The sequence below is a fragment of the Pempheris klunzingeri genome, chromosome 3, assembly GCF_042242105.1.
Source record: "Pempheris klunzingeri isolate RE-2024b chromosome 3, fPemKlu1.hap1, whole genome shotgun sequence".
NCBI classification, from domain to species: domain Eukaryota; kingdom Metazoa; phylum Chordata; class Actinopteri; order Acropomatiformes; family Pempheridae; genus Pempheris; species Pempheris klunzingeri.
Window position 1 is genome coordinate 4,978,934 of NC_092014.1, and position 26,719 is coordinate 5,005,652.

Genomic DNA, 26,719 nt, shown 5'->3' on the forward strand with positions numbered 1-26,719 from the left:
AAACAATTCACATGTGCATTAAAGAATCAGAAGGGGATTCAAAATTTAGACGGAGCCTCTGATGTTTTGTACTTTATTCTGCAGTTGAACTACACTAGCAGTCGACTCCACCAGGAGCTCTTTCCAGTTATTTGTTATGATGCAAGAATCCTAACAGATAACTATAATAATTGAAATAATAACAATTTTGATAATTGTGTCAAAAAACTAATTTTTCAATTTGCCTTTATCGGTCAGTTTGTGTTTGACTGTGATGAATTGATCACAATAACTCTACAATTGAAGTTACTTTAACGTTCAAAAGGACCACAGTGCAAAAGGTATTTCAAATATGGAGAAAATAATTTGAAAATATAGACCAGAAAACAAAAAACAAGGAAACAGCAGTACTGTGTACTACACAAAGTACTGTTATTTGCACAAAAATCCTCTAAATAGCATGATGGGCCAAAAGGTGGATTTTACTGAAAAATGTACATCCGACATTATTATGATTATTATTATTATTTCAGGTCAAGACAATAGAAGTACCATGTTAATATTTGGGAAAATTATTATTGTCACAGAATACTACAAATTACAAAACTAAAATAAAAATGTTCATCACCAGTTAAACTAATCTGCCTCTCCAACATGAAAGTTTCTTTCTGAAGGACTGGTATTATTTTTACACAGCGTCAGACACAAACCAGTGAAAGGCTTGTAACAGATTCACTTCATCACAATTGAATGCACCAAGTTTTGAGGTAAATGACAAATGACAGAAAATCACAAAATCTACCTATTTTGTATTTCAATATCGCATTTCTAATACTTAACAATAATCATAGCACCTCCTGGGAACAGGTACAGGTGTCATAAAAGTCTTGATATTTTATTAAATAACAATCCACCAATCCGTTCCATTGTTGCTTTACCACCATCATACCAAATGTGAATTTGTTCATAACTTTTTAAACGTTATTACAGTTGGTGGAAAGACTTTATTTTGTAAAATTCTAAATTTCTGACAGCTCAATATACTGTAGCTATTAAGGATTCTTTAACTCTAAACATTTTAATCGCCCCTCCTCTTGATTTCTCCTGTTTATACAACATGTTTTACTGTAACTGGGAATCTGTCAAGACACCATGAAAGTCCTTGTGACTTTAATTATAACATTAATTTAACTGCTGATACCATTTGCATGTGCTAGTGTGGCATATAATCATATACACATCAACAACATAACATAAGGGAGGTACAGACTTGTCCTATCCAGCAGGTGTGACCGTGTCTTTGTGTGTGATGTCATCAAAGATAACCTCATCATCACCACCGTCTTCACTTTGTCTCTTATGGCAACGACTCACAGCCTCCAGCACAGTTTTCAAGCGCCGATCGAGAGCAGCGAGGTGGGGCTCCGACAGCAGTGGAGCCACACTGTGAAGGGGATCCTGGGAGAGAGAGGCCCTCATGACATCACTGAGGCGATACTGCGGCAGAGACAGTAGTCGCAGGCGTAGCAAGGTGGAGCGACGGATTCTAGATGGAGAAGAGAGGAAATAATGAAGAAAATGGTGGGGTACAGTGTCTGATGTTACAGCAGAAAGTTTTTTGTGGTAATAAAATGATATTGTTTGTGATTTTTCTTCCTGACAACATAGTTGAGGCAAAATATTACAAAAAATGTGATTAACATCAACTGTGCTAAATTAAATACAATCCAAACTAACTCAATTCAACAGGAGAAAAGAGAATACGTAACTGCAGAGTATAAAAGGATAATATTAAATATATGATCACATTCTTGTTTGTACCTGCAACACTGTTCTAGAGGAACTAGGATAGATGGCTCATCTTTAGAGTGACGCCCAAATCTGCAATGAGAACAGGCACAGTCAGTCATGTCTCATCACAATTACAACCCCAGCAACCACAACAAAAAGTATATTAAACAGAAATACACACTACAGCACAACAGCAATACTCACGCCCTCCCGTTGTCAAGGTGTAGTAGGAAAGTATCATTGCCAAACTTTTCAAAAGTTTCATAATGGTGCCTGTCCATGTTACCTAGAGGAGGTGAAAAAGGAATTTAGTTAGTATTGTCAACAAAGTTCACATCTCCTCTATGGAGATTTCTGCTGATGCACTGAATACAGTCTATCAAACACTAGAGTATAATTCAAACATTTGGTTAAAAATAGTTTCACATGTTAAACCATACAATTACATATTTGAGCAAAGATGTTTCCAGCTATCCAAATTGCTAAAAATAAAGTGCTAAAACTGTGAAATGCTAAAACTAGATACAGAAGATGTATTGATATAAACAGAGTTGTAACTTTACAAAACAAATAAGTTGCTTATAATTTGCGTTCATCAATTATTAAAACATTTGCAATGTTTTTGCTTCATAAATCCGATAAATATGCCAACACTGACGCGTTGACCACCCCAGACCTGAAGACAAGTGCAGACGTGTTTCTACATGTGGGTGCATATGAATTTCTGTGTATATACATACATATTCAAACCACTTTCAAAAACACTTAACACCACCTGAATACAGCTGATAAAGGCGTGTACTACAGGCTGTATCAGTACATCAAGACATCACTGTTGGGTGTGGTTACAGGTGCACAACACCACACCTCGGAGCACACCCACCAGTGGTGCCTGGTGGATCAGCTGGATCATACAAAGTACCATAAATAGACATTATTATCGTGTAAAAGATTTAATGAAAAACAGAAATTCAGCATATAAAATTATAAAGAGGCATTACACAGCAACAGGAAATCATATAACTTTATGAGAAAAGTAGTCCTGATGACATTTATATGGTTTCTCATGTAGCATGAGTGAGGACTAACTCAGTCTGGTTCCTCACAGCAGGTAAAACCAGGTTGGTTTAGTCAGAGCGTACTCACTAGCCTCACCCTTCTCAAACTACACAACGCAGGACTAAGCTCGGCATGAAGGGGAACCCTAATGACAATATTAACATCTGCCAGTCCCCAGTTTCCACTCTCCCACTCCCCATCGAGATAGAGTGGGCAGTGATAGAGGGGTAACTGTGGGGCGCTCGATGGAGAAACATGTTGGACATGGACATTACTAGCATCCTTTAAATGTGAGCTTTTACAAGGGAAAGTATCTCGGGCAGTATTTGTGCTCCTGATTTGAGCGTTGACACAAACAAGAGGCATTAGGCATGGTTGGGGAGAGACTGTGTCCTGTATTGCTCCTAGCTGTGTATCCCATGATGCCCCTCTCAGTTCCAGGCCATACAAATACACAGCCTCTATGGGAAGTGAGGCTGGGTTTGTACTGTCACTCAGAACCTGGAGGGAAGAGAACAATACAAGTAATCAATCTGTAGCACCTCCAAACAGTTAGAGCAATAGTTAGAAATCAACTAATTCCATCCACTGGGTTTCAAAATTTTAATCCAATTTTAGTATTTGTTTGTTACCTGAAAATTCAGGGCTATATCACTGATATATTTGCGATTTACTGAGGCAGCCTCTCTCATCACTGCCACCAGGAAACCTTTGGCATTTTTGAAAGCAGACAGTCGATAAGCACCAGGTGGGTCTGAAGTGTCGTGCTGCCAGAGATAAGCACTGAGCAACTCTGCCCTCTTTTCCAAGCTCGACAAGTCTCTGAGCTCGAGGAGGGAAGCGAAGGTCGACATGTTGTATTGAACGGGCTGTTGGAGCTGTGAGAGAAGCGAGGACACCAAATCAATGAGATCATCCCACTCAGCCTGGAGGAAGTCACGTAGGGGACTGTGAGAAGCAGCTCCTGCATTCGTAACTGTGCTGTCATTTTTCTGTGAGAGGTAACTTTTCAGAGCCTGCAGTCTGGCATGGCTGTCGACTGGCACTGTGGCTGGCTGCTTTATCTGGGTGTAGAAACTCCTCACTGTTCCTTCAGGAGTTTGAGAGGCCTGCAGCAGTATGTTCAAATTTTGGCTATGAATCTTGATCATTTCAGCTGCCACATCTGTATTGAAGCCCAGTACAAGGGGGTCATTGATGTCCGCTGAACCCTGAAGGCCCTGATCCAAAATCTCCAGTAGTCCTGACAAATCTGAGGATATAACACATAGTCACAATAAATACACTGTACTTACACAGAATGGATGGCAGACAAAAACTGTGGCTCTAATGCTTACTCTAATACTCCATGCTACTCTTTGTTTGTAATGTGGATTTAGAAATGCAGCCTGATTTAAAAGCTGTAATCACGTAGCTTACTGAATAAAGGCTTTAGTTAAATGTTTAAAATGTAAGAGTGAAGAGAAAAATCTTTGTATGCTCCATTTCCACCAGTTCACTGTCCCACTAATTAGCTTGTAAAATGTAAACTATGCAAAATACAGCTCCATTAGAAAGTTGTGTGGTTACCAAAGTGGCTAGCATTGCTGATAATATTTGAGAGGATGTGTGGTGCACTGGCCCACAGAGGTGACTCCCTGCTGAGGCACGTCTTGGCAACACTCTGCACCACCTCCAAATCTGTCGCGTCTAATACATGACCTCCATGCACTAGATTGACTGTGAATGGAAAGTACAAGAAGGTTAAGGCATATTGTAACTGATCAAGGAGGGTAGTTTTATCTGCTAGTGCTTCTTCACCTGTTAAATACTGCAAAGCCTTAGTCTTGTCACAGCAGCGGCTGGCAATGCAAATGTGTGCATCCATCAAAGCCAGGAGGTCTTCATGACTCCTTTCAAACAGATGCACAAGCACACAGTCTTAATCCATTTGAAGAATATAGTTTTAAAATACTAAGACACTGATTATTACATATATACAAATATTTGTGAGGAGCCAACTCTATCATATATCAGCCTCAGTATATAGTATGTGGGCACATTTCCTCACCAGTTGTAGATTCTCCCTTGGCCTAGGTATTTATAGGTCTGTCTCTGCAGTAACACAGAGTGGAAGATGGCACAGCGGAGGAGGAGCTCCATGTCGCCTGCTGTGACACCCGACAGTGAATGACGCTGTATGATGGACACCACCTGTTGCAAGGAAAAGATCAGCTCCTCCTCCAGATACCAGGGGGAGTCACAGACCAGAGGCAGGGCACACATTCGCACTGCCCCTGTTAAGTAATCAAAGATAAAGATCATCACTAAAATCATAAGCATTATTACAATGTGAGCAAAACCAATACAAAAAGAAGTTCATGTTTAGGTTAATGTGATTAGACTAGATTTAGAAAGAAAGATTGGACTGCAGCAAAGGTGACTGACTTAAAAAGAAACAGTTGGACAGAGCAGTTAGCCAGTATAATAGATCTACCTGGGATGGAGCATGGAGCATATTCTTGAGTTATAAACCACAATCGGAAGCATGGGTGTAACAGGCATCGTTCCCCTGTGTGATAGGTAGATCGGCAGGCAGGCAAGTGGGCAGACAGGTAGATACATAAATAGAAAGACTTGATTGTAACTAGGATTGTAAGTATCTGCTGATGACAATGAATGTACAAATGCAATTTAAATTTGTTCTTGATGGATTACCTACCTCTGGAAGAAGAAACCAACTGGCTGAGGTGAGCCACTACTTTATCATCCCACTGTTCCAACAGGTGACAGTTGTTAAAAACCAACCAGTGGCCATCTTTAACAGCTTTGTCCAGCATTGAGAGGATTACCTCTCTGTCACACAGAGCCCCAAAAGAGATCACTTTCACCTGGACCTGAAATATATTCATTAAAAATAATGAAGCACTGTGTTAATGTACATTGTTAATGGATACTAACTGAAAATGAAATGAACTAATGTGTGTTACCTCCTTTGTTTTTGCTACACAGAGGGCCAGTTTGTTTATTAAGTGAAGAGGCTGAATGTTTATCCACTTTTCTCCTTTAGGACTTGGCAAAGTACAAATTATGGGGCCATCATGTTTAACAAGGTATCTTGATAGGGCCTCTGGGTTCCCAGTGTGAGGGGCCTCAGTCCCAGCTGTCTGTCCAGGCAAGCAGAGTGGGTAGGCAGCCATGGCCCCAGATAGTCCCTCCAGGCAGATCGGGAGCACGGTCTTCCAGAGGATAGCCCGTTGTAGCAGGGATAGATGGGAGTGAGAGCGACAGGGAACACCCCCAGCTACAGTAGAGGAAGGGAAGTGCAGGTACTCCTGCCACTGTGTGGGGCAAGCAGAGAGCGAGGCAATCAGCCCTCTGAAGACCGGGATTTTCTCCAAGCAGAGGAGCTCGGGGTGGATATCAGGGGATATCCAGCTGGGTAGAGCACTTGTGGATGGTGAGACAGTGGGAGGAGAGGAACAGGGTTTTATTTTGGTGACAGGATGTTCTATGTCTTGAAGGCCCTTGAGGAAAGCCACCCTCTCAGCCTCAGAGCAGAGCTGGTTGTGTTGGAGTAGGGCCACAGACAGCAGCAACTTCAGAACAGCAAAATGGCTCTTGATGAGACAAGGCCTGTAGTGGACCAACAGCTGGGATACCATCTGGTTTGTGACCTCTGGTATTATACACCATGGCACTTTCCCAATGGCATATGACACTAATGGCCTGCCCTCCACAATGAAAGCCTCTTGCATGACTATGATGAAGCCACGTAAGGAAAAGTAGTAGGCAGGAGAAAGACGGGACACTTCCTGCAGAGCCTGGTAGAGGGCAGCAGCCAGCTTCATTATTTTTCGGGGCGCAGCAAGCAGGGACTCATGGTACTCCAGCTCCTCACTCAATTGCTGCATCTCAGCCTGCAGTTTGTTTGTTTCTTCTTGACAAACAGCCATGTGGGAGAGAACATCAGAGTCCTGCAGCAATGATGTGTTAGAATGCAGGATGTAGTCCATGACAGCATCCTAAAACAAGATTGTGTACAGTCAATTGATGTACAGCAGCTACAAACAACAGCAGATGCTTACATTATCATCTATCTTTATAAGAGGACTGCACCCAGCTTTACTTTTAATTCTCACCACATCATCCACACAGCCTCCTTTCAAAGTGCAACCAAGGTGAAACAGTAAATAACGTGGACTAACATGTGTAGAGACAATACACATTAGAATACTCAGATCAGGAAAATGATTAACCAATAATCATGATTAATCATTTAAGCCCAACAGGCAATAGGCAAACTACAGAGAGCATTTAGATGAAAAATGTTTTAACTAAATATTCTAAATATGTAAATTAACTAAATGAAGGATTCTGTAACTACTCGCGCCCCAATTCACAAAATGGCTTTGGTGCATAGTTAAGAAGAAAACTGGCCTCCAGCAGCCACAGAAACAAATACTAATGACAGCAAGCTGTGCTATAATTCAAGAAGGTGAAAGCAGGGATGATGGTGATGATATGTGAGAGGGGAACAGTTTCTCACTGATTGCACAGCCTACTTGTAATCTTTTGAGCAAGGCAAATTTTGAGTAAGGCAGAAATCACAACACTTTTCAAACTATACTGTTTTGTTCAATAGAAAAGAAATGTCCCACACTGATTTCCTTCAACTACACAGTATTTGCTTGATATAATAGTAAACTGTAGTCTTGTCACCTTTACTGTGACCAGCTTCTTCTGCAGCAACTGTTTGTCATTCTGAAACTGCAAATGTCGAATCAGCAGCTTTTTACACTCAGACTGCAGCAGCTGTGTCAGCATCAGCTCCTGGATCTCTTCTGAGCTTAGAGAGAGGTCAACCACGCGTACCTGAGCCAAGATGGACGGATGGATCTCTAAGGAACAAAAGCAAGAATAGCTCATCAGCCACTGCTTTCAGATGTGTTAGAGGAGTGTGTGCCTATTTCATTACTTTCTTAATACCGTGTGATTATGATCTGTGAAAAGTTATCTCTCTCCTGTACATTTATTGAACTGAGATGATAAATCCTGCACTTCTGTTGCAACCAAAATGCCAAGTAAGTGACTTTAACAGAGAATACCCCTGTCGAGTTGTACTGACTCTAAAAATCCTTCATACCACTGTTAAGCAGTTGGACCGGCAGATGAGTGCTAAGAAAGAGGCAGAATTCAGGATGGGTTGGCTGAGCATGTTGTTTTAACCCTGGAAGGCAACATCCCGCAGAGCGTGTCAGTCTCGCCAGAAACTGTGGATTGGGAATCGCACGCTCCATGTGAGTTACTAGGACTCTCAATCCTGCAAAACGAAAGGTTAGGATGTTTTATCATGATGACAATGTAACATAGAAATTACACAACATTGGATACCAAATTAACTACTAGATTATGTAAAAGCAAGTATTTTTCATTTGTGTAACATTCTTTACTTCACCTTTCTCTGCAGCCTGGTCCAGCTTGTCCAGCAGCTCTGGATCATCGGCACAAATCACCATCCCACACTCAGCCTCCTTCTCAAGCTTGGCACTCTCTCCTGCAGAACAGACACTTATTGTGCTGGTTTTAAGTTTTTAAATACAATTTACAATTCACGTACACTTTGCAGCAATTCACTGTACAAAGAGGGTAAAAAACAATATTTTATAGACTGTAGGATTAAAGGATTCATGGCAGTCTGAAATTTAAATACATGTGCTGTCATCACCAATTCAACACCATATCATGTGATTATGAAAACAAGAATGTCAGAGGTGGTTAGACCATACAGGGTGCAACAAATGTGAAGTCCTAGCACAGGTGTTTTGTAAACCTAAGGACCCACCTGTGATAAACCAGCTTTGAGAGCTTATATCTAGATGTTGCTGGGTGTCTGCCAGTAAAGGCCAGCGCTGAACCCAAACACTCCTGCAGCCCCAGAGCAGCAGCTTTACAATCATTCTGGCAGATGGAGCATCCTGGAGCGTACCTAACGCCAGACCCAGAGGCAGCTGCAGCCTCTCAGACACAAGGACGGGAAAACCGAGAAGCGGTTGAGAGGGAGCAGTGTCAGAGTGTGTAAACAGGGAGGTTCTGGGGTCCTCTGGGTTTATGTTAATCCTTCCTGTCCGACAAAGCTCCCCCCACTTGCTCAGCAGTTCTGTACGCGTATCAGGTCCGAAGGGACCGAAATAAGAGATGGCTGCAGCCAGGATTAGGGAATCTCCTGGTAAGGTTTGGTTAATCACTTCCGCCTCCTGAAAATAGAAAATCACAATCACTTAAATAAGAAATAATATTAAAACAGACCACAAAATTTTGTAAAGTACAAATTAAAGGGATATATTTAAGTGACATGAACAATATTTTTGCAAATTTTGTGTTACCTGAGCAGCAACCCGCCAGCCTTTGACATGTGCCTCCAACTGCTCTGCAGCTGTAATAACTTCTCTTTCTGTGCTCTCAGCTGTGTGCAGCTCCAGCAGTTGCTCCTCCAGATGTTTTTGTGCCAGCTGCAGCTGAAGCTTGACATCTTCTAGACGATGGTATGCATCCTCCTTCTCCTGCTTGGCCAGGTGCAGTTGACTTCGTGCCTCTTTGGCCAGCACGTCCAATTGCTGCTTGACCAGCAGGTGGTGTTGCATACAGCAGCCCTCATACACAGCCTGGACCCATCGACACAGGGATTCACAGGCCTTGCTCACCTCTCGCACAGACTCTGGCACAAACTGGGGACTGTGAACTATCTGGCTGAGCTGCTGCAGCTGTTCATTCGTCAGATTGTGGCGGTCAAAAAACTCTAAGTCCTAGGAGAGACATTAGCCAGAAAGTAGTCCATTATGACAGCATTTGGAGTATTGTAAACTTATGTAAGACTCGTCATTAAAAGACGAGAAAAGATTTTTTTTTTCCCAAGTACCTGGAAAAAGTTATCTTGGCTAAGAAGCTGTTTAGCACTCTCCCAGCCTGGTGGACAATTAAACAGCAAACAAATAGCATCCAGGATTTTCACCACTCCATCAGGTGGATCTCTGTAGTGGCGCACTTCCTCCAGGTCAGATGGATTCAGACAATTAAGAATCTTGAGGGCTGACAGGAACACGGGTCTCAGCTGGGAAAAATATTTAAAAACAATGGGTTCATTTTCTGCTACACTTGTATTTATACAAATATTTATACAATTTCCCAGTCAGGGATCAATAAAGTACATCTATCTATCTATCTATCTATCTATCTATCTATCTATCTATCTATCTATCTATCTAATGCTCTAATTAGTTAGATTTCAGTTCACAAATATGGTGCTTCTTGAAAGTATATGAACTCAGATTTGAATAAAACAGGAAATCTGTTTACCTGTATCTGAGCGTGATTTATCTGCTCTTCCAGATTATACAGCTTGTTCTCTGCTGCTGTACATGTGTCCTGGGCTTCCTCGAGCAGACTCTTCTGGCATTCTACAGCTCTGAGGAGATCTTTCTCATACTGCAGGATGGCGAGGAAGGGAAAAAAGCAGATATCTAAATTTGTAATTTTCATGAAAAATGTTTTGATATAAATATTCAAATTACAATATTTACTGATGAACATGTGTAGAGTCACATTAACATAGTCTCCTCTTTGCAAAACGAGATGGCAAGAGTTTCTCAATTTTAAATCAATAAATAAGAATTCTTTGGTGTGCTGTATGTTATTCAGTCTCTCAAGTGCATTGAATACATTGCTTAGAAGGTTGTTTAAATCATTTTTGACGGTGGTGAAAAATAACCTCTTGTGGTATAGAAATTGTGGCAGTCAATACTGCGGCAACCTTATACAGAGTATTGACCCGTCTTGAACTGCATATGCTGAATTGCTCTACATTACCTGCTGTGCTTCAGCAACCTTCTCTCGCAGTCTTATTAAGTGCTGTTTGTGCTGCACAGCTGTGTTGTTCATGACATCCAAATGAGATAGTACAGTGGCAACTCTGAAAGAATAAAATGATAGAGCAGTGTCTCCTTTCATTAAAAACATAATAGGGGGTCAATAAATATCATTTAGACCTGTACAGTCTATTTTGATCCAATTAAACAGCCCTGCATCAAAAGCTACATTAAGGTTACTATGGTTAATGAGGTTTATAAGGTTATTATTTATTTTTTGTTGGAACTGGAAGAGAAAAGAAATAGTACTACCCAGTTACCTTAGTCAGAACAACTACCTGTTAGCTTGGCTTTGCTGTTGCTCGTACAGATGGCGGCAGAGGTAACCAAAGTGGGTAATGAACTCTGTATAAGTCTGAGGGCTGAAAGGCTGAGCTCTTAAAAGGACAGAAGCATACTGACATGCAGATTGGTGGATTCCTGCCATAACCACTGACAAGCTAGCCTCTGAGCATTCTCTTGCCACTAAATAGAAAAAGGAAAAAGAATATGTCTTGATACATGATGATAACACAAAGTGGTAAAAATGAAAAGACTCATTTTGGTGGTGTGACTCACTTTTGTGGGCACTGGTTTTGAGGCATTGAGCAGCAACATCCACTAAAGACTGGTTGGACCAAGGCTGGTACACCTCCACACAGCAACTGAAGCTCATGGCCTTGGTCAGTTGTGCCTCCATCACAAAGGATAAAAACAAATTCATTTACTATAGGTCTACTATTCAAAATTACTTTAGAAATGTAACATAATTAATGACACAACCTGCGCTTGCTATACTGAGCACTTTCCGTGCCAAATACCATATCAGAATAGGGTCCACATGGTTCTATACACAAGACTTTGTATACTAAATGACAGACAAAGAGTCCTGCACACTAATCGAAGTTTGATCCTGTAAGTAACCAACTGTTAAACATAAAAGGACATGTTTAAAGTTGTGCCTGCAATGAGTTCTCCACCTTACAGGTCAAAAGTACTGCTTGTATTTTGTTTTTGAGTATCGGTACAACTATTCCGTGATATTTGTTTAATTCAAAGACAAAACTTATTTACATTCCGTCCATGGGTTCCACAGTTGGTAGGTATCTCCCCGCTGTCTGGCATGACGAAGGGAAGTAACAGGAACACATGTACATTTCTGTGGATTTGGCTCATGTGCCTTTGTTAAAAGAAAGAGAATGAATATGGTTTACGGTGTATTCACATTTTCTTTTTCAAATATTTAGCGTGAGTAGATTTTTTTCTTCTATAAGCTCAATCTTGCAATTGATGTCATGTCACAATCATTATCAGCAAAACTACATTATAAATGAATTTAGTTCATTGGCATTACATGTACTTTGGACTAATTGATTAATGATGTATTTTCCTCTTACTTCTCAAACATCCAACTGTCCATGAGGTATCTTCTCGAGTCCTTTAAAGAAGTCACTCTGGAAACAAGATTTCTCAGCTCCTCATCGCTGTACAGCCCTGGGCAGGTTTTGTGGTCCATCGCCACCAACAGTCTCTCTCTGACGGACTGGCTAATTTCTTCATGGACCAGTATGATGACATTAACTCCATCCACTCTAGTTTGATCCCCAGCCTCTTTTAGGATTTCATGCAATTTATACTCATTGCCAGGATGCACCTCCATCAACTGGTAGCCCGTTACATAGGCAGCTAAGCGCACGGTGGTTTTACGGCCTGTGCCTCTGTCTGAGCCAATCAGCACTCCGTGTCCTCCAGGTATGAGCAGCGCCCTGAGGATATGTAACAGCTGACTCACCCTCTGTCTGTGTACAAAGCATCTGGTTGTAATGCTGTAGTCATTATCAACGCCATGCCGTTTGTCTTCCTCTTTTCTATCAATGAGTGCACACAGGTCCTGCTGTAGTACATCAACATCTTGGCCCTGATAAAAACCGCTACATTTAAAATTGTGCTGCTGACTCATGGCATTTAGGGCCTCAGAGAGGTCAGGACCATATGTAAGCTTAGCCATTATAATCTCCATATGCTGAAGAATCAGGGGTTGCACAGGGTGAGTTTTTAGACTTGCCTCTTTTGAGCGATTGTTTTCAGATGGAAAGGAGGGTTCAGACAATGTATGGTCTGTCTTTGGGGCAGATTGACCGGCTGGTTTTGCCTCTTGAAGGAGATTTTGTGTATCGAGACTCTGACCGATTGGCTTACAGGTACCTGGTGTGTCTGTCCGTAACTGGTGAATAGCATGGCTTGTGACAGTAGGTGGGTCATCTAAATTGACAGGCTGCGTTTCATCAACTAAAGCAGTTCCATAGTGAATTGTTGCTGCCTTTGCTATGAGTGACACAAGAGTTTTGCTTTCATCTTCTGAGCAAAGCCTATCACTGAATGTACGCATGCACTCATGCATCCAGAGACGCACTATATCAAAAACTAATGCTGTAGGTCCTGATAGGACTGGAGGAAAGCCTGGTAGTGAATTCTCCTTTTTCAGAACAGTCCCTGTGTTTGGGATGTTAGGCTGCCACAAATACATCCCACAAAACACCTTCTGAATGTCACGATGGGAAAATATGAAATGGGGCCTTTGCACAGTGGGCTGGAATTGGTCACGTACTGCATGATACAGACTTTTAGTTGCAGTGATGATACAGCATGCCATATCCTCACCACTCTCCTTAAGTGGCATTTGTCTGAGCCAGATTTTTAGCCGAGGAGAATAGATAGATAATATCACGTCCATAGACAGACTGGGCAGCACAAAGATAGAGAATAGGCGTGAGAGCCTGGAGGATATCACATTACTGTGGTGACTTCCTAATCCAAAGACACAGGTAGCCATGTAGCTGATGCTTCCAGAACTCAATAACTTGAAGTGGTAATTATCAAATGTTAGAATCTCTCCCTTTGAAATGCTCTGACGTAGCGTCTCCAGAGCCGCTGACATCTTCCCAAAGACATCTATCAACAGGAACAGTAGAAATATTAACCTTATAAAGCTTCACACAGTGGAAAATCAGGTTCAAATTGAATCATAGTAGTTCTCCATTATGTACACACTCTTACTCACCACAAGGGGCTTCATGCAAATCATCCACAAAAAGAAGCAGTCCTAGTTGTTTTGGCTTGGAACCCACAGCACCTTCACTTTTCTTCTGGCAGCTGATGTTATTCAATATAGTGCGCAGGGCTCTAGAGTTCAGGAGTGGACTGGCCGGTAGGCTAATATGAGGCTTGTCAAAACTCAGCAAAGTTTTGCACAGGCTGTTTTTTTCTGAGCCGGGCTCTCCTGCAAGTAACACTGGCTGGTTTGCCTCCAACATCAGGTTCAGGAGGTAGGTACATTTCCCATACTATGTAAACAGGTTTAAGACAGCTGTTAGTTCAAATGTTTAAATTCAGTGACCACTACATGTATGTACTTTCACTGCATTAGACATCATGTTCAGGACAAACCTTGGGAGTGATGAAATTTGTCAGTGTGCTTTTGGGGTACATCTTGCTGTCGATGCTAAAAAAGTGATCAAGCACACTCTCTTCATCTGGAACCACAATTTTGTACCGGCAGGAAAACAGCACTTGACGGGCTAGCAAGTCAAACTGTGGCCAGTGGCTGAAATATATATATATACACATATGAATATATCAAGAAAATAGGTGATTAATATTAATTTTGGTAAAAAAAAATAAGTGACTAGATATGTTCATACTAAATACTTCAGAATAATTTGCATTAATATATGCTACAACATAATAAGTTTCATTAAGATTCTCTTACCGAGGATGCAGGTGTCCACTAAATCCCCAAATATAAGCCATGAGAAAAAGATTCCTGGCCAGCAGGTATTGTTTAGTGTGAGAATCTGTGCCTGCTGTGCCACTTCTGTGTGGAGGTATATCTGGTGGGAGAATAAGTGATACAGTATTAATAAAAGTCACAACATTAACTAGTTTGCATGCTTACAAGGTTATGTGTTAATGTGTAATGATTATACCTCTTTTATTTATTTGTGCTATTTCCTCAGCCTTTTCCATCTCCCTCCCAAAATGCTGTAGGAGGGCACGCAGGATCCGAACAAATGACATGATTTCTTGCAGTCCATATGTGTGATTTTTAAAGGATTCTACTCCAGTGTGGATTGCAGAGGTTAAAGCCTTTTGCCTAAGCAAACTGAGAGTGCTGGAGAAAATATCTTCAGCCAGACGATTCCACATTTTCAAGGTTTCTTGATCCAGCTTGTGTTCAAAAGAGACAGCATCCATTTCACTCTTCCACACAGACTTCCACAGGTCAGTACCTGTGAAATAAACAAGGTTGCAGCGGGTCACTGCAGAGGGACATGCATCACGTAGGTCAGTGATCTCCATAAGTAGCTTAAGGTGTGACTGGGATGGCAGTGTTTCACCCGATGACAGGCATAAAAATGGGTCCTCAGTACTGCAAAGTGTGGTTAAGTAATCTAGCCAGCCGGGCTGGCCCACAGGGTTCCCATCCATTACCAGCCATTTCACTATTGGTGTCTGATTGCTTTTCTTGTTGCAGATTGTAGGATGTGTTGGCTCATGACATCCTGAATCTCTCAGGACCTTTGCAACAGCTCCATCTTGCCATCCTCTCTTTTCATGGAAGCAGCCAAACATCTCTTCATGGGACATTGCGTTAGGAAATAGGACCATAATGTCGACAGAGTTCCAGGCTGTACCAGAGTTCCTCGCCTCTGGGTTATTTCCTTTAATCGTATTGTCATTTTCAAACTCATGCTCTACTGCCTTAGCAGCCAGACAATTGAGTGCTTCAGCTAGAGCAGAGTAACAGGTTGTCTTTCCACTACCTGAGGGGCCCACAAGCATAACTGCCTGAGAGAATTTAATGGTCTGGTAGAGTGTAAGACCCCTGCAAATTATTTCTGGGTCAGAGTGAGACCATGTCCTTTGTAACTCTTTTGTAAATGCATCTTTAATTTGGTTCTTTTCCTCTTCCTCAATGTGCTGTTGGAAAAGAGGAAACTGGCATGCTATAGGGAATGTGTCCTTGAAAATGGTGTAGAACTGTGAGGCTTTCTTGTGCTCACAAAGAGCAGGTAATAAGACAGAAAGAATCCCTTTGACAATGGCTGTCTCCTCCATTAATCCCTGTATAACTGACAAATGAGTACTGCACATCCTGGAAGGCTTTTCAGTTTCTTTTCTATCCATGTCTTCAGCTCTGGCAGTCACTTGTGAAGAGAGATCAGTTTGCTCTGCAGCCGATCCTTTAGCCTCTCGTTGTCTTACACTTTGTTGTAAGTGTATTTCAGAGGCGGAAATTATCTTTTGCAAGACAACAAGACAGCAGCTCTGCTCATCAGTGATGAAATCAGGCAGACAGAGGGAATCCTTGGCCAGGCTGATGAGGGACACCAGATGTCGACTTAAAGACATGGCCTCTGAAAAACCAATTGAAGTCAGCATTACTTCTGCAATGATCCTGTAATCTGGATGAGTTAAAGCAACTGGTCTGGTTGCACATCGCAGACTCTCTGGCACCTCAGATGTATACCCTTTAGATGAGATTAGAATACATCCATAGTTTAGGCTGGCAGAAATGCTTTTCCCTGCGAGTACCATATGGCATTCTGAATCAGCAACGTTTTTGCAACCTGTTACACCATCATCAGTCCTGGCCTCAGGCTCCTCATTCACTCTTTCTCTCATTTGTCTTGGTAACTCAGAGAAGGATTGGTGAATGTGTACTAGATGCTGTCCCAGTAATGACAAGACCCCTTGTGTTAGTAAATCCACAGAGTCCATCAGGAGCCATGCTCCAGTCTGGAGGGCACCCAACAGTATCCGCTGAACAACACCGGGTCTCATGCTTGGACTGCACTGCATATTGACCACCTGCCGTCCCAGTGCTTTTCCTAACTGGGCCACAGTCGTTGTCTTTCCAGACATGCAAGGTCCCATGACAAACCCACATCTGTAGCTTGTCAGTGCAAGGAGAATCCCCAGTATGGCCCGATCTGTGGACGGAGTATGCACCATCACCAAGTCCTCGGAACTGAAATACTCATAATCATATTGGAGTCGATGTCCCAAAACATCCACGTAACATGTTGTATCGTCATTACCTTTTCGACCCCTGTCCTCTGAGTTTATATGATACTTCATCAAACTTAGCCACTCAAAAGACGACTCCAAAGGTACACTCTGTACTGCCATGAGTCGAGACAGCTGATGTGCATGTTTCATTGCAAGTTGCACTAAAGCACTCAGACGCATAATCGTGTACTTAGAAACCAGAGATTCACTTTTAGCCCCGAAGGCGCCATCCCTTATGGAATGGCCAAGGCTTTTCAGTTTTTCAGAGTTGTGTGCCTTGATGTTGCCCAACTTCAGTGGGTTTGATTCTTGGAAAGCTTGCAAAACAACCTTGCACCAAACTGCCTCTTCAACCACCAGCAGACACTGAAGCGGATATTCAGACAGCAGATCCAGCGCAGGCAGTGCAGTTTTCCTCCTATCAGCAATGTGGAGCAGGATGTCTCCAACTTTCTTATCACATGCCGAATCTTGACTGGGTGGTTCAAGTTGGTTTCGCACAACAGCACATTGTTTCATGAGCCGTACCATGGTCGACTTTAATTGTTTCTCAAAGGCACAAAGCCAAACCAGGACATTCAGATTTGGTTCCAGTGGAGACAGAAAGATTATGTGCTCCTGGAGGCTGCCAAAAACCCCCAGCACTTTCACCTGTCTGTGGCTTTCAGATGTAGCCCTACATCTCTTTATGTCTCTTGTATCAGATGGTACTTCACAATCCACTTCAAGCCAACGTACCCCTTTAAAGCATTTGTGTACAAAGGGTTGCAGTGTGAAAGGCGTTGGGTTAAAGGAGAGTAGTTGAATCATTTCCCTGTCACTCAAGAACCAGAGCCTTGGAAACTGTTCACAAAGGGTGTCCAGGATATCCACCAACTGGCTGGAAATAGCCTCCATTGTTGACAGACCATCAATGAAAATCTGGTAAAGGCTATTACTATGGAATCTTTCATTTGTCTTTTTGAAACGGATGAAGTTCATCACACGAGGGTCACTTGATATAGAGTTCATGATCTCCTTAAATGTCTCATCAACAGGTTGGAATTGCTCCAGCTAATGAAAAAATGAAAATAACAAAAAAAAGCATTTATATGGAATGTAAGCTTAAAGCAAAGCTCTTGACATTCTCCAGTTTCATGACATTGCAAAAAAGAAATGTTTGAACTGTGACAACACAGATCCATACCAGATCCATCCTCTGAACATTGAAGGATGTTTCATGGAACATCTTGGTCAGGAAGGCCCATATGTGCTGGTATCTTTCAAATAAATGTAGCAGCTTCCCTATTAATATTAAAAGGCAAAGCAAAATGCAATATAATGTTCATACTGTTGCTGTAATTGGTTGTAAATGTTAACAATTTTCTGAGTATCCACCTTACCAAGATCTTGCAGTGAATGGACCAAATCTTCCATCTGCAGCCTGCACTGAACACTGTGTGGGGACTTCAACATGGCAGACAGAGTCATCAAATCATTCTCTATCTCAGCAAAGTGAATTTCCAGACCTGAGTTAGAAAACACATAGCAGATACCAGCAACTTGTGAGTGAATTTCCCTATATCAATGGAGTATGATGACCACATCTGCATTATTTATTTGTTAACTTTTTATTCAGTCTCACCAGTGACTCTGAATCTCACATCATTACACGAGTGTTGACTGGCAGCTTGCAGATTTGAAACTGTGCCCTCTGTGGGTTTCTCTGTAACTGTTAATCCATGTTCTAGCTCACAATGCTGCCAAGCAGGGAGACTGAATATATCCAGCTGGAAGAGTCTGGCTTCCCATCCTTGTCGAAGTTTTTGAAGGGCCTGTTCCATCTTGTGCTCTGCTTGTGCATCCTTGCATATCTGACAGAGTAAAAGGCACCATGTGCATCATGTGTGAATCACATACTGTATAAGGAGGTTTGTTGTTTATTGAGCCTGTTTTCAACTGCAAATATTTCAACCCCTTATTTCCCGATTTTAATAGCACTGCAATAACATACCAAATATTTAACGTCTCTCCTGCTCTCACCTTGGTAATAAGTTTCTCGTCAACTTTAACTTGTTGAGACATCAGTTCAGCAACAGTCACCTTCTTCTCCAGGACACACAGCAGACCCATGCCTAGTAGATGGATTGTATTTTGATCATTTTAGACAAGCTGTGGTGGCATGCATGTGTTACAATATGAGCATGGTTGAAAATACCTTTCCAGTGTTTATGTTTAAGTGCAGGGCTCAGTAGTTTGGCCATGACTGCAAGATGATGGCTTAAGCTATCCAGGATTCCTAAAGTCTCCTGCAGCACTGCATCATGGGTAGGAATGACACTGGTTAGAGACAGAGCTTGGTCCTTCCACTTGGCAATTCTCTCCTGAGCTCGTGACACCACAACCTGACAGAAAAATATTTCAAAAGATTAGTTGGTTTAGTTAAATGGATATGGGGACAGCTTATTTTTTTCATCACAAAACATCATCTTAATGTTCTAGCTCAGAATGGTGTAATGCATCTCTGCCTGTCTAAGAGATATGTAAGGAGAGGGAAAATTCAAGATCAAGTAAATGTTAATTAAATTAGTTTGTCATTAACATGAATGCATACAAATAATTACCTCCTTGCCATTTTAACATCTTGTCAATAAGAGAGGTTTATTTGACATGTTACCTCACTGAAAAGCTGCTGTTTCCATTCATCCATCCATGATGTGTACACAGCTATCAACTCCCACAACTCTTTACGGGCTTTGACCTTCTGAACATCTGATGTCAAACTGTTAAAATCCATTGGATGTTCTAATAGGAGGTAATAAAACATAACAATCTGATGAGACTAAGATGTTTGTATATACATTTTTGCTGTTGTTAAGCTTCTTAATAACATACTTTTAACATACTGTACATGTTTAATCTAACAGTGGTCAAAACTAATAGTACAATTTTTTCATAAATAAACTCAATATATATATCCATAATTTAATGCATCTTACCTTGTAGGTTTTGGCTGTTCCTACATAGTTGTTCCAGCTTTGCATTGAGATGGTGCACATGTGCACACAAAAGGTTCAGTGTGGAGACCATCTCTTTTGCATTCTGGGCTGGGTCAAGGAAAGGCCCCGATGTGGCTTTAGAGATCATATTTTTAAGGTCACAGACCAAAAATGAGAACATTGTGTCCAATGCACTATCCACTGACGGAAGATGATGACACACAAAGCTATCTGCTTGCTTCAAAGGGGGAATAAAGCAATCCCACATGGCCCGAATCTAAATAAAGAAAAACAAAGAGAAGCACACACTGCAGTATAAACATCTATAACTGATGTGTTTTAACAGCTGAAATGTTCCCAAATGATCCATAAAACTGCAATTAAGATATTAATGGCATCATTTTCACTTTTATGCCTGCAGACCTTTTCTTCCAAAGTCACCTCCTGTTCAGTCATATTCCTGTAGTTCATGCTAATAGTGTCCTGGAGGGAGTGAATGTACTCCAAACGTTTCTGTGCTTCAGCCAACATTTTCACAGACTCCCTCACCTGAAGAGACAAGACAGATTCAATTTCACAAATTTGTCATGGCTAACAAACTATGATTAATTAGTGATCTAAAATCTCCTGGACCCAAAAACTATATAACTTAAATGTTGTTGTCTGTAGTTTTGAACTTGAGTTTGGAGATCAAAGTGCTATGTAATAGCAGCACTTGGTGAGTTTCATGTGAAAAACATCACTTTTTTGGTCAGTGTTCCTTCCCTGTGCCACTGAAGAGCTTAATGCACTGTGCAATGCCCGATCATTGTTGGATAATGGAATCTAAATTCAGAACACATTTGCTCTGACAAAGCAGAGCCTGTGGGATGAATAATTCAATACAAGTGAATGTGTGACCAAAACACGGGTCTCCGAGGATCTGATCCTTCCATTTACAAAACTTATAAAGGTTAAAAAAGAAATCTAGGGTACTGTCTTTTGAGTGTTTTTTTTTTTTTCATCCTTTGGGTTGCTATTTCACTTTTGTATAACCAGTAATCTATTCCACTTTACAGTACATGCTTTTCTTTTTTATGCTTTTCTTTTTCATGCAGGTTTAAAGAGTTTCTATACCAGAAACGTGTATTTAGAGAGCTCATGTAAGTCTCTGGGTTCTGTCTTGAGTCCAGCAGTAGCCCTCTCCAAGTCTGATATGAGGCTTTCTGAGTGCAGCTTTATCTGCTCAGCAAGCAGCTCTCGCACCTCCTCCTCAATGATTCTCAGATGTTGCCCTTGAAAAACAGAGGCAAAGAGTGTTAGAGCATTCAGCATTAAAATAAGAAAGTGTTCTTTCAGCCCATCAACTGACCACACAGTTTACCGTTTTACAAAGCTAGGCAACAATAACTAGTCATTTCTTTTGAGAAACATTTCAATACTTCTTTCTGGCTTTGAAAGGTTAGTTTCTGTAAAGGAGATGTAATTACTTTTATTCCTTTAGAGCAGACATACCTAGATTTTCCTTTATGCGGGTGCACTGGATGATGAACAGTTGGTTGGAGGTAGAGACTGATGAAGGAACTGTGTGGATTATTTCGATCCAGTGGCGTACCTTCTTCATGTGCTCCTCATACAGTAAAGCAGGCTGACCCTTCATTGAGTCCAAAGAGGCTCGACTCCATTGGCTAATGAACAAATGGATGTCCACCAACCATGAGTGCCTCTCACACAGCTGCTGGATTTCTAGTTCAGCTTCCTGCCCAGAGAACAGTGAAAATTACTAAAAAACATGAGAACATGTGTAAATTCTTCAACTCACCTACTAATTATGCACTAACTTTGGCCAGTATTTGTTTTCAAAATGAGTCTTGCCTGCATGATCCTGGCCTGCTCTTTCTCAACTCCTTTTGTAACATCATCGATTCTGATCTGCCACTCCAGCTGTCTCTTGGGGAGCGGATAGTAGCAGCCATGCACCCTGTTGCCTTGCACCATCAGCGGGGTCTGTTTAGGCAGCACCAGCCAGTCAGATGACAGGTCTCTGAGCAATCGCCAGCAGCAAAACTTTCTGTGACCAGTCATTCCATCATTGTTCTTATTCTCTGCTGGAAATTAAAGCACATGGAAACTCAAATAATCATCCAACTGTTTATAGAACAAATGACAAGAATATAACTAATCAGATTTTACAGCTATTTGTGTTTCGAGACCACATTCATCCATACAGCAACAGGAATGACACAATGGCACATTTTCATATGAATACTCTGGTTTTTGGGTCAGCAGAAGCGCAGATCAGTTGAAATCAGAACAGGCAGCAACGTTAATGCTAATAGCCATACCTGTAATAATAGGATCAATACCACTGACGTCAGAGGTTAAATCCTGAGAGGTGAAGACACTGTAGTTGCTCTCCAGGAAGAATCCACAGGAATCACACATCTACCGGAGAGGAAAGGTGTTATGAGGCTGGTGATAAATACATGATCTAAACTCTAAACTCTGAAGAGATGTAATGAACATATCAAATATCATGCAAGTATTAATCCTACATAATACTTTCATTTGTCTTACTGGAAATGATGCTCTTATTGATGCTGTACAGAAATGTTGATGTAATTTTTCATTTTCATATATTCTGTGCAAATTAACCATTTGGATATAGTCATACTTCATTTTTCTTTTTCACATTTCAATTTGCTATCCAGTCATTATATTAGTAACTTTTTCATGAATGGGGTGTTCGTATTATCAACTGACATAAATAAATGTTTTCACAAATATTAAACACATTTCCAGCAGCATTCGCACTAATCAGCGCCCACAACTGAAAAGTACACTGTAATGTAGGTGTAGCTGTATTTGCAACTGTGAAAATGTGTAAATTACCTGAATCATAGAGTCGCCAACAGTTAGGAGTGCTTCACTCACTGCTTCTTGGAACAGATGTGGTGGTGGGTCCACAGTAAGCTGGCTATTGGCACTGAAACACAGCTCAGTTTGGAAGAGACAGCGCTGCTGAGATGTCTTCCTCTAATGAACAAACATACACCAATAACATTCATTTAATTCAATGCTCAATCAGTCGTTCTTCATAGTAATTCAAATTCTGTACCAATATCTTTTGTGGCAACAGCTAAAGAGCAGGATACAACAGTGCTCTATCTGAAAATACTGTGTTAAAGATCAAGGTGACAAGACAATTGTATTTTGATCTTTTTTTTCTGACAGGAAGGTTTGTGTTTACATTTGTGTGGTGGAACGCTGCTGCTCTGCTCTAGAATTGAAGAGTGCTCTTGTCACCTTCAAAACATTGTTGAGAAAAGAAATGACATCTTGTCGGATGATTGTGACGAGACTCTGCACGATCATTTGATTGGTGAGAGCAGCGAAGTTGCCCAATTTCTGCAAGATTCCTTCAGAGCGGTCCAATTTCTTCTTCAGCTCCTGCTGGTGAGCCAGATGAAGGTGAATGGGTTCATAGCATTTATTCGGCTTTTTAGTATATTCCATGTGCAGCTGCAGCTCCTGGTGTTCCCTGTAGCAGTCCTCTTTCACCTGAGAATGAAAATCATCACGGCAATAAAAAAAATCTGTGAAGTGCTTCTTTAATAAGAGTTGCCCATCTATTCTGCAACAGAGCAGACTTCTTTCCCAGTAACTGTTATTTTTGTTTTTGCACACTGAAGTCTTATTCATAAACCAACGGAAAAATGTCTAATGCTGCGTCATTATACCTTAGAACAGGTTTGGGCTTGTTGTTGTTTTGTTTTACATCAGAAAAATAATTATGGTACCCTATTTAGGATGGCAGCACGACAGTGTGATAACCTCTCCAATATTTCCACACACTCTTGATTCATGGTTATCAGAACATTCTTGAATTCCAGCAGTGTGTAGGTCTTAGACCCCTCCTGGGGCAGCCAGTGTGCCCCATTCAGTTCTTCAATTATCCTGTAAAAGATACATTATCATTACCAGGTAATCTGAGCAATTAATATTAAAGCTTAACATCTGTCTATCTAACAGTGAAGATCAATCCAAAATAGCTCATAATAGCTCATTATGTATTTTAGCACGTGTGTGACTCACCTGGTGAACAGAAAAACAGCGTTTCTGAACTGAGGCACAGCTATAACGAGCATATCCTGCAGACTCTCACACTTGTGCTGAAAGGAGATCTTGCGCACATGTCTATGCCACCTGGCATTACAAAAAAAAAAGCACCGTGCAGACAAAGCGTGAAGATAAAAATCAAACCAAGCGAAGACACAGACACCATAGCTTATATATTCTTACCAAGTGAAAGCTTTCTGCAGTCTAAAGTCCCTGAAAAAATGGATTTCCTGCAAAGCTGTCCACAACAAAGATTCTCTGTACCACTCTGCCAGACTGACAAGTCCACCATAACCCTTTTCTGTCACATGTAGTACAGTGTTAGGGGAGAAGATGTAGTAGTCAGAACCAGCTTCACCGGAACTGACAACTCGCAGGTCATAGGGCCTAAAAAGAAAGAGGACTCATTAATGTGCATTCATTGTTAAACTGTGTGCATTAAAGCAGAATTAAATTACTATATAAGAACACCTGTGTACCTGTATGAGTTCTCATCCACTTCTTTTAGGTAATAAAGCTCCAATTCTCCCAGGTCTCTTTTCCTGGCAAAGATATGAACTACCTCTGTGCCAGTGAGCAGAGCTTTATTTGGCTTGGTTGCTTTCCCAACTTTCACAGCCGTTGTCTTTTTATTCTTACACATTGTGACTTTTATTGATTCATTTTTCTCCGTGAGACTGAAACAATAACAGAGCAATTAATTCAGGAATGAAGACATTTGGGGAGTAAATGTTGACAGCTAAATTTGTCAGGTCTTTATGACACATTGGTAAGAGAAAAAATCACTCTGGGACAGAGTTCTTCGTGATTAAACTGTGTCTGAGCTATATTTACTACCAACAGACATTGTGTCAAAGACATATTAGACACACCTAGTCCTAATACATACCATCATCATCATCATCATGAAATATTTGATCATGCTCATTTTTCTGAAGTAGTGACATAATGAATGAGAATTAATGGGTGCATCTACCTCTGTGCTGCCAACTCATCCACAGCTCTGATGGGTATGTCGGTCCCCAATGCTGAGGCCATTAGTCGAGGTCCTTCTGTCCATTTTGTGTCACGTATGGCTCTCCCAGGTCCCACTTGGGCTATAAGATGAGGGAGTTCCACTACAGATGAAGGTCTGACTGAGGGGACACCTCTGAGGATGTTGGTACCACTGAACAGAGGCCTGCCCATGAAGGCTGCTGACAGAGAAGGTATCTCCCTGCACAGAGGTGGTAAAGTCACTTCAGGAGAGCGGGTCTTTTTCTTAACCTTGGAGCCAGGCCTGGTAGTGTCTTTACCACAGGTCTGAGCAGCTCCATCATGAGATCTTTCCTTTGAAGGGGCAGCGAACATGCTGCTGATCTCTCTATGAATACCATCAGCAGGTTCAGACACCACGAACTGTGTCTTGCCAGTCTACATTGGGAAATGACTCTGGAAACAAGATGAGATGTTCATGAAATTAGAAGAGTCTCTATAAGAAGCATGTTCATCGTTGGAAGCAATAAACATACACTCAGTTGCTGGTTAATGAAGTACACCTCACTAAAACTAATGTTGTCTAATGCAACAGCTCTGCAATAAAACCTCCCTTCATTAACATCTTGATGTTCAGCTTTTGTGGAAACGGTTTTTGGAGAGGTGTAGATTCAGAACTGTATTGCAAGGGGTGGGGTGGACAAAATAATAGATACACCTGCCACTACAAACTAAATCCTCTAAAATGATCATATAATTGAAATAACACCTAAATCTACATCTAAAACTGTTTCAACAAAACCAAACATTATAAGCTTCATTAATTCATTGCAGGACTGTTGTATTAGACTACATTAGTTCTAGTTTGGTGTATCTAAAAAAAAACTGACCATTTATAGTTTAAGACAAAGACAAGCAGAATTTTAATATGCATACTAATATGAGTACTTTTACACTTATCAGTTTAACTGCATACAATAACCTATTTGTCGCCTGCTTGAGCATTATATGTTATATATCTTTGGCTATGCCATCTATCAGACAACAAATCCTGAAAAAAGTGCCACACTTATCCCTAAATATACTTTTAGAAGTTGCATTTCCGTCTGAGATTCAGCAAGTGACTGTAATAAAAGGGAAAATCTGGATGAAAGCACTGTGCAGACGAACGGTAGTTTAAATCTTAACAGTCACAAAGAGTTACCCTGTTCTGACTGTGTGGATGTGAACTATTAAAGTTTAACATTTTTCAAACAACTATCATTTTTCACAGGGTCGCGTTATCCTTCTCTACAACTTTACTAGCAAAAGTCTTACACGGGCAAGCACTTTTTGCTAGTTAACGGTTAGCTAGTTAGTTAGCTAGGTGAACCTTGTAATAACAGCTAACGTTCGTGGTGAACCAAAGTTTAGCACTCACTGCGCGTTAACTGCTGTTGTTCACACTGCTGAAGATACCAAATAAACTATGAAGCAGATAGTAGCTTTTATACAGGTTAAACAATAAGCTAGTTAGAAACACAGCAGAGGAGCAAAACTAACTTTCCTACCTGTCTGCGGGGACGTTGTCAGCGCAACCACGGCGACGGCTCGTTGCCACGGTAACGCACAGTGAGTTGCCATGGAGCTGGTGAAGGTCAAGTGTGCCAGCTGTAACCCTTTACACCCTCTAACCTTACAGAGCTTTGTCAAGACTGCAGGAAACTTCATAAAACACAAGCTAACAAGGAATCACAGCACAAGAGCTAAATAATACATGAGTTAAAGTGTAGTTTTTTTGTTTGAGAGTTGCCTCGGCAACAGAGATTGTTCATGTTTTTAGCTGTAGCTTCATCAGCTTATGGGTTTTTAGATGAATGTATAATTGTTTATGCATTAGATTGA

General features: G+C 41.2%; 2 protein-coding genes across 2 annotated transcripts in view; both read right to left on the minus strand.

The window, feature by feature from the left end:
* Positions 1-1,254: 1,254 nt before the first annotated feature.
* The window catches only part of LOC139199075 (extracellular serine/threonine protein kinase FAM20C-like), a 31,164-nt gene continuing 5,699 nt past the window's right edge, over positions 1,255-26,719 (minus strand). Inside the window, exons 8-10 of the mRNA XM_070828088.1 lie at positions 1,975-2,056; positions 1,801-1,860; positions 1,255-1,525 (exon numbers count right to left, since the gene is read on the minus strand). Of these exons, the coding sequence (XP_070684189.1) occupies positions 1,255-1,525; positions 1,801-1,860; positions 1,975-2,056 (413 nt within the window). The remainder of the gene's footprint in view (positions 1,526-1,800; positions 1,861-1,974; positions 2,057-26,719) is intronic.
* LOC139198732 (dynein heavy chain domain-containing protein 1) lies at positions 2,822-25,048 on the minus strand. The gene is made up of 44 exons (XM_070827658.1): positions 24,931-25,048; positions 24,837-24,888; positions 24,340-24,537; positions 24,044-24,247; positions 23,837-23,947; positions 23,542-23,698; positions 23,048-23,302; positions 22,634-22,777; positions 22,087-22,186; positions 21,617-21,849; positions 21,257-21,500; positions 20,879-21,036; positions 20,186-20,311; positions 19,763-20,039; positions 19,441-19,568; positions 18,971-19,168; positions 18,807-18,899; positions 18,409-18,637; positions 18,167-18,292; positions 17,971-18,068; positions 14,699-17,837; positions 14,482-14,602; positions 14,160-14,316; positions 13,774-14,056; positions 12,110-13,664; positions 11,787-11,892; positions 11,292-11,406; positions 11,012-11,198; positions 10,675-10,777; positions 10,165-10,293; positions 9,728-9,919; positions 9,195-9,614; positions 8,650-9,065; positions 8,267-8,358; positions 7,955-8,131; positions 7,531-7,709; positions 5,799-6,833; positions 5,531-5,705; positions 5,306-5,380; positions 4,880-5,105; positions 4,630-4,721; positions 4,399-4,548; positions 3,462-4,081; positions 2,822-3,330 (listed from the first exon to the last, which is right to left on the minus strand). Exons 1-44 carry the CDS (start codon positions 25,046-25,048, stop codon positions 2,902-2,904), a joined length of 13,422 nt encoding a protein of 4,473 aa, XP_070683759.1. The 3' UTR covers positions 2,822-2,901.

Coding starts and splice junctions, on each gene's coding strand:
- LOC139198732 (XM_070827658.1), bottom strand. CDS start 25,048: ATGGGCAGGCCTCTGTTCAGTGGTACCAACATCCTCAGAGGTGTCCCC. Junction 21,850..22,086: donor TATTGATCCTATTATTACAG/GTATGGCTATTA, acceptor TTTAATTTCCAG/CAGAGAATAAGAACAATGAT. Junction 4,082..4,398: donor CAGCAATGCTAGCCACTTTG/GTAACCACACAA, acceptor TTATATCCTCAG/ATTTGTCAGGACTACTGGAG.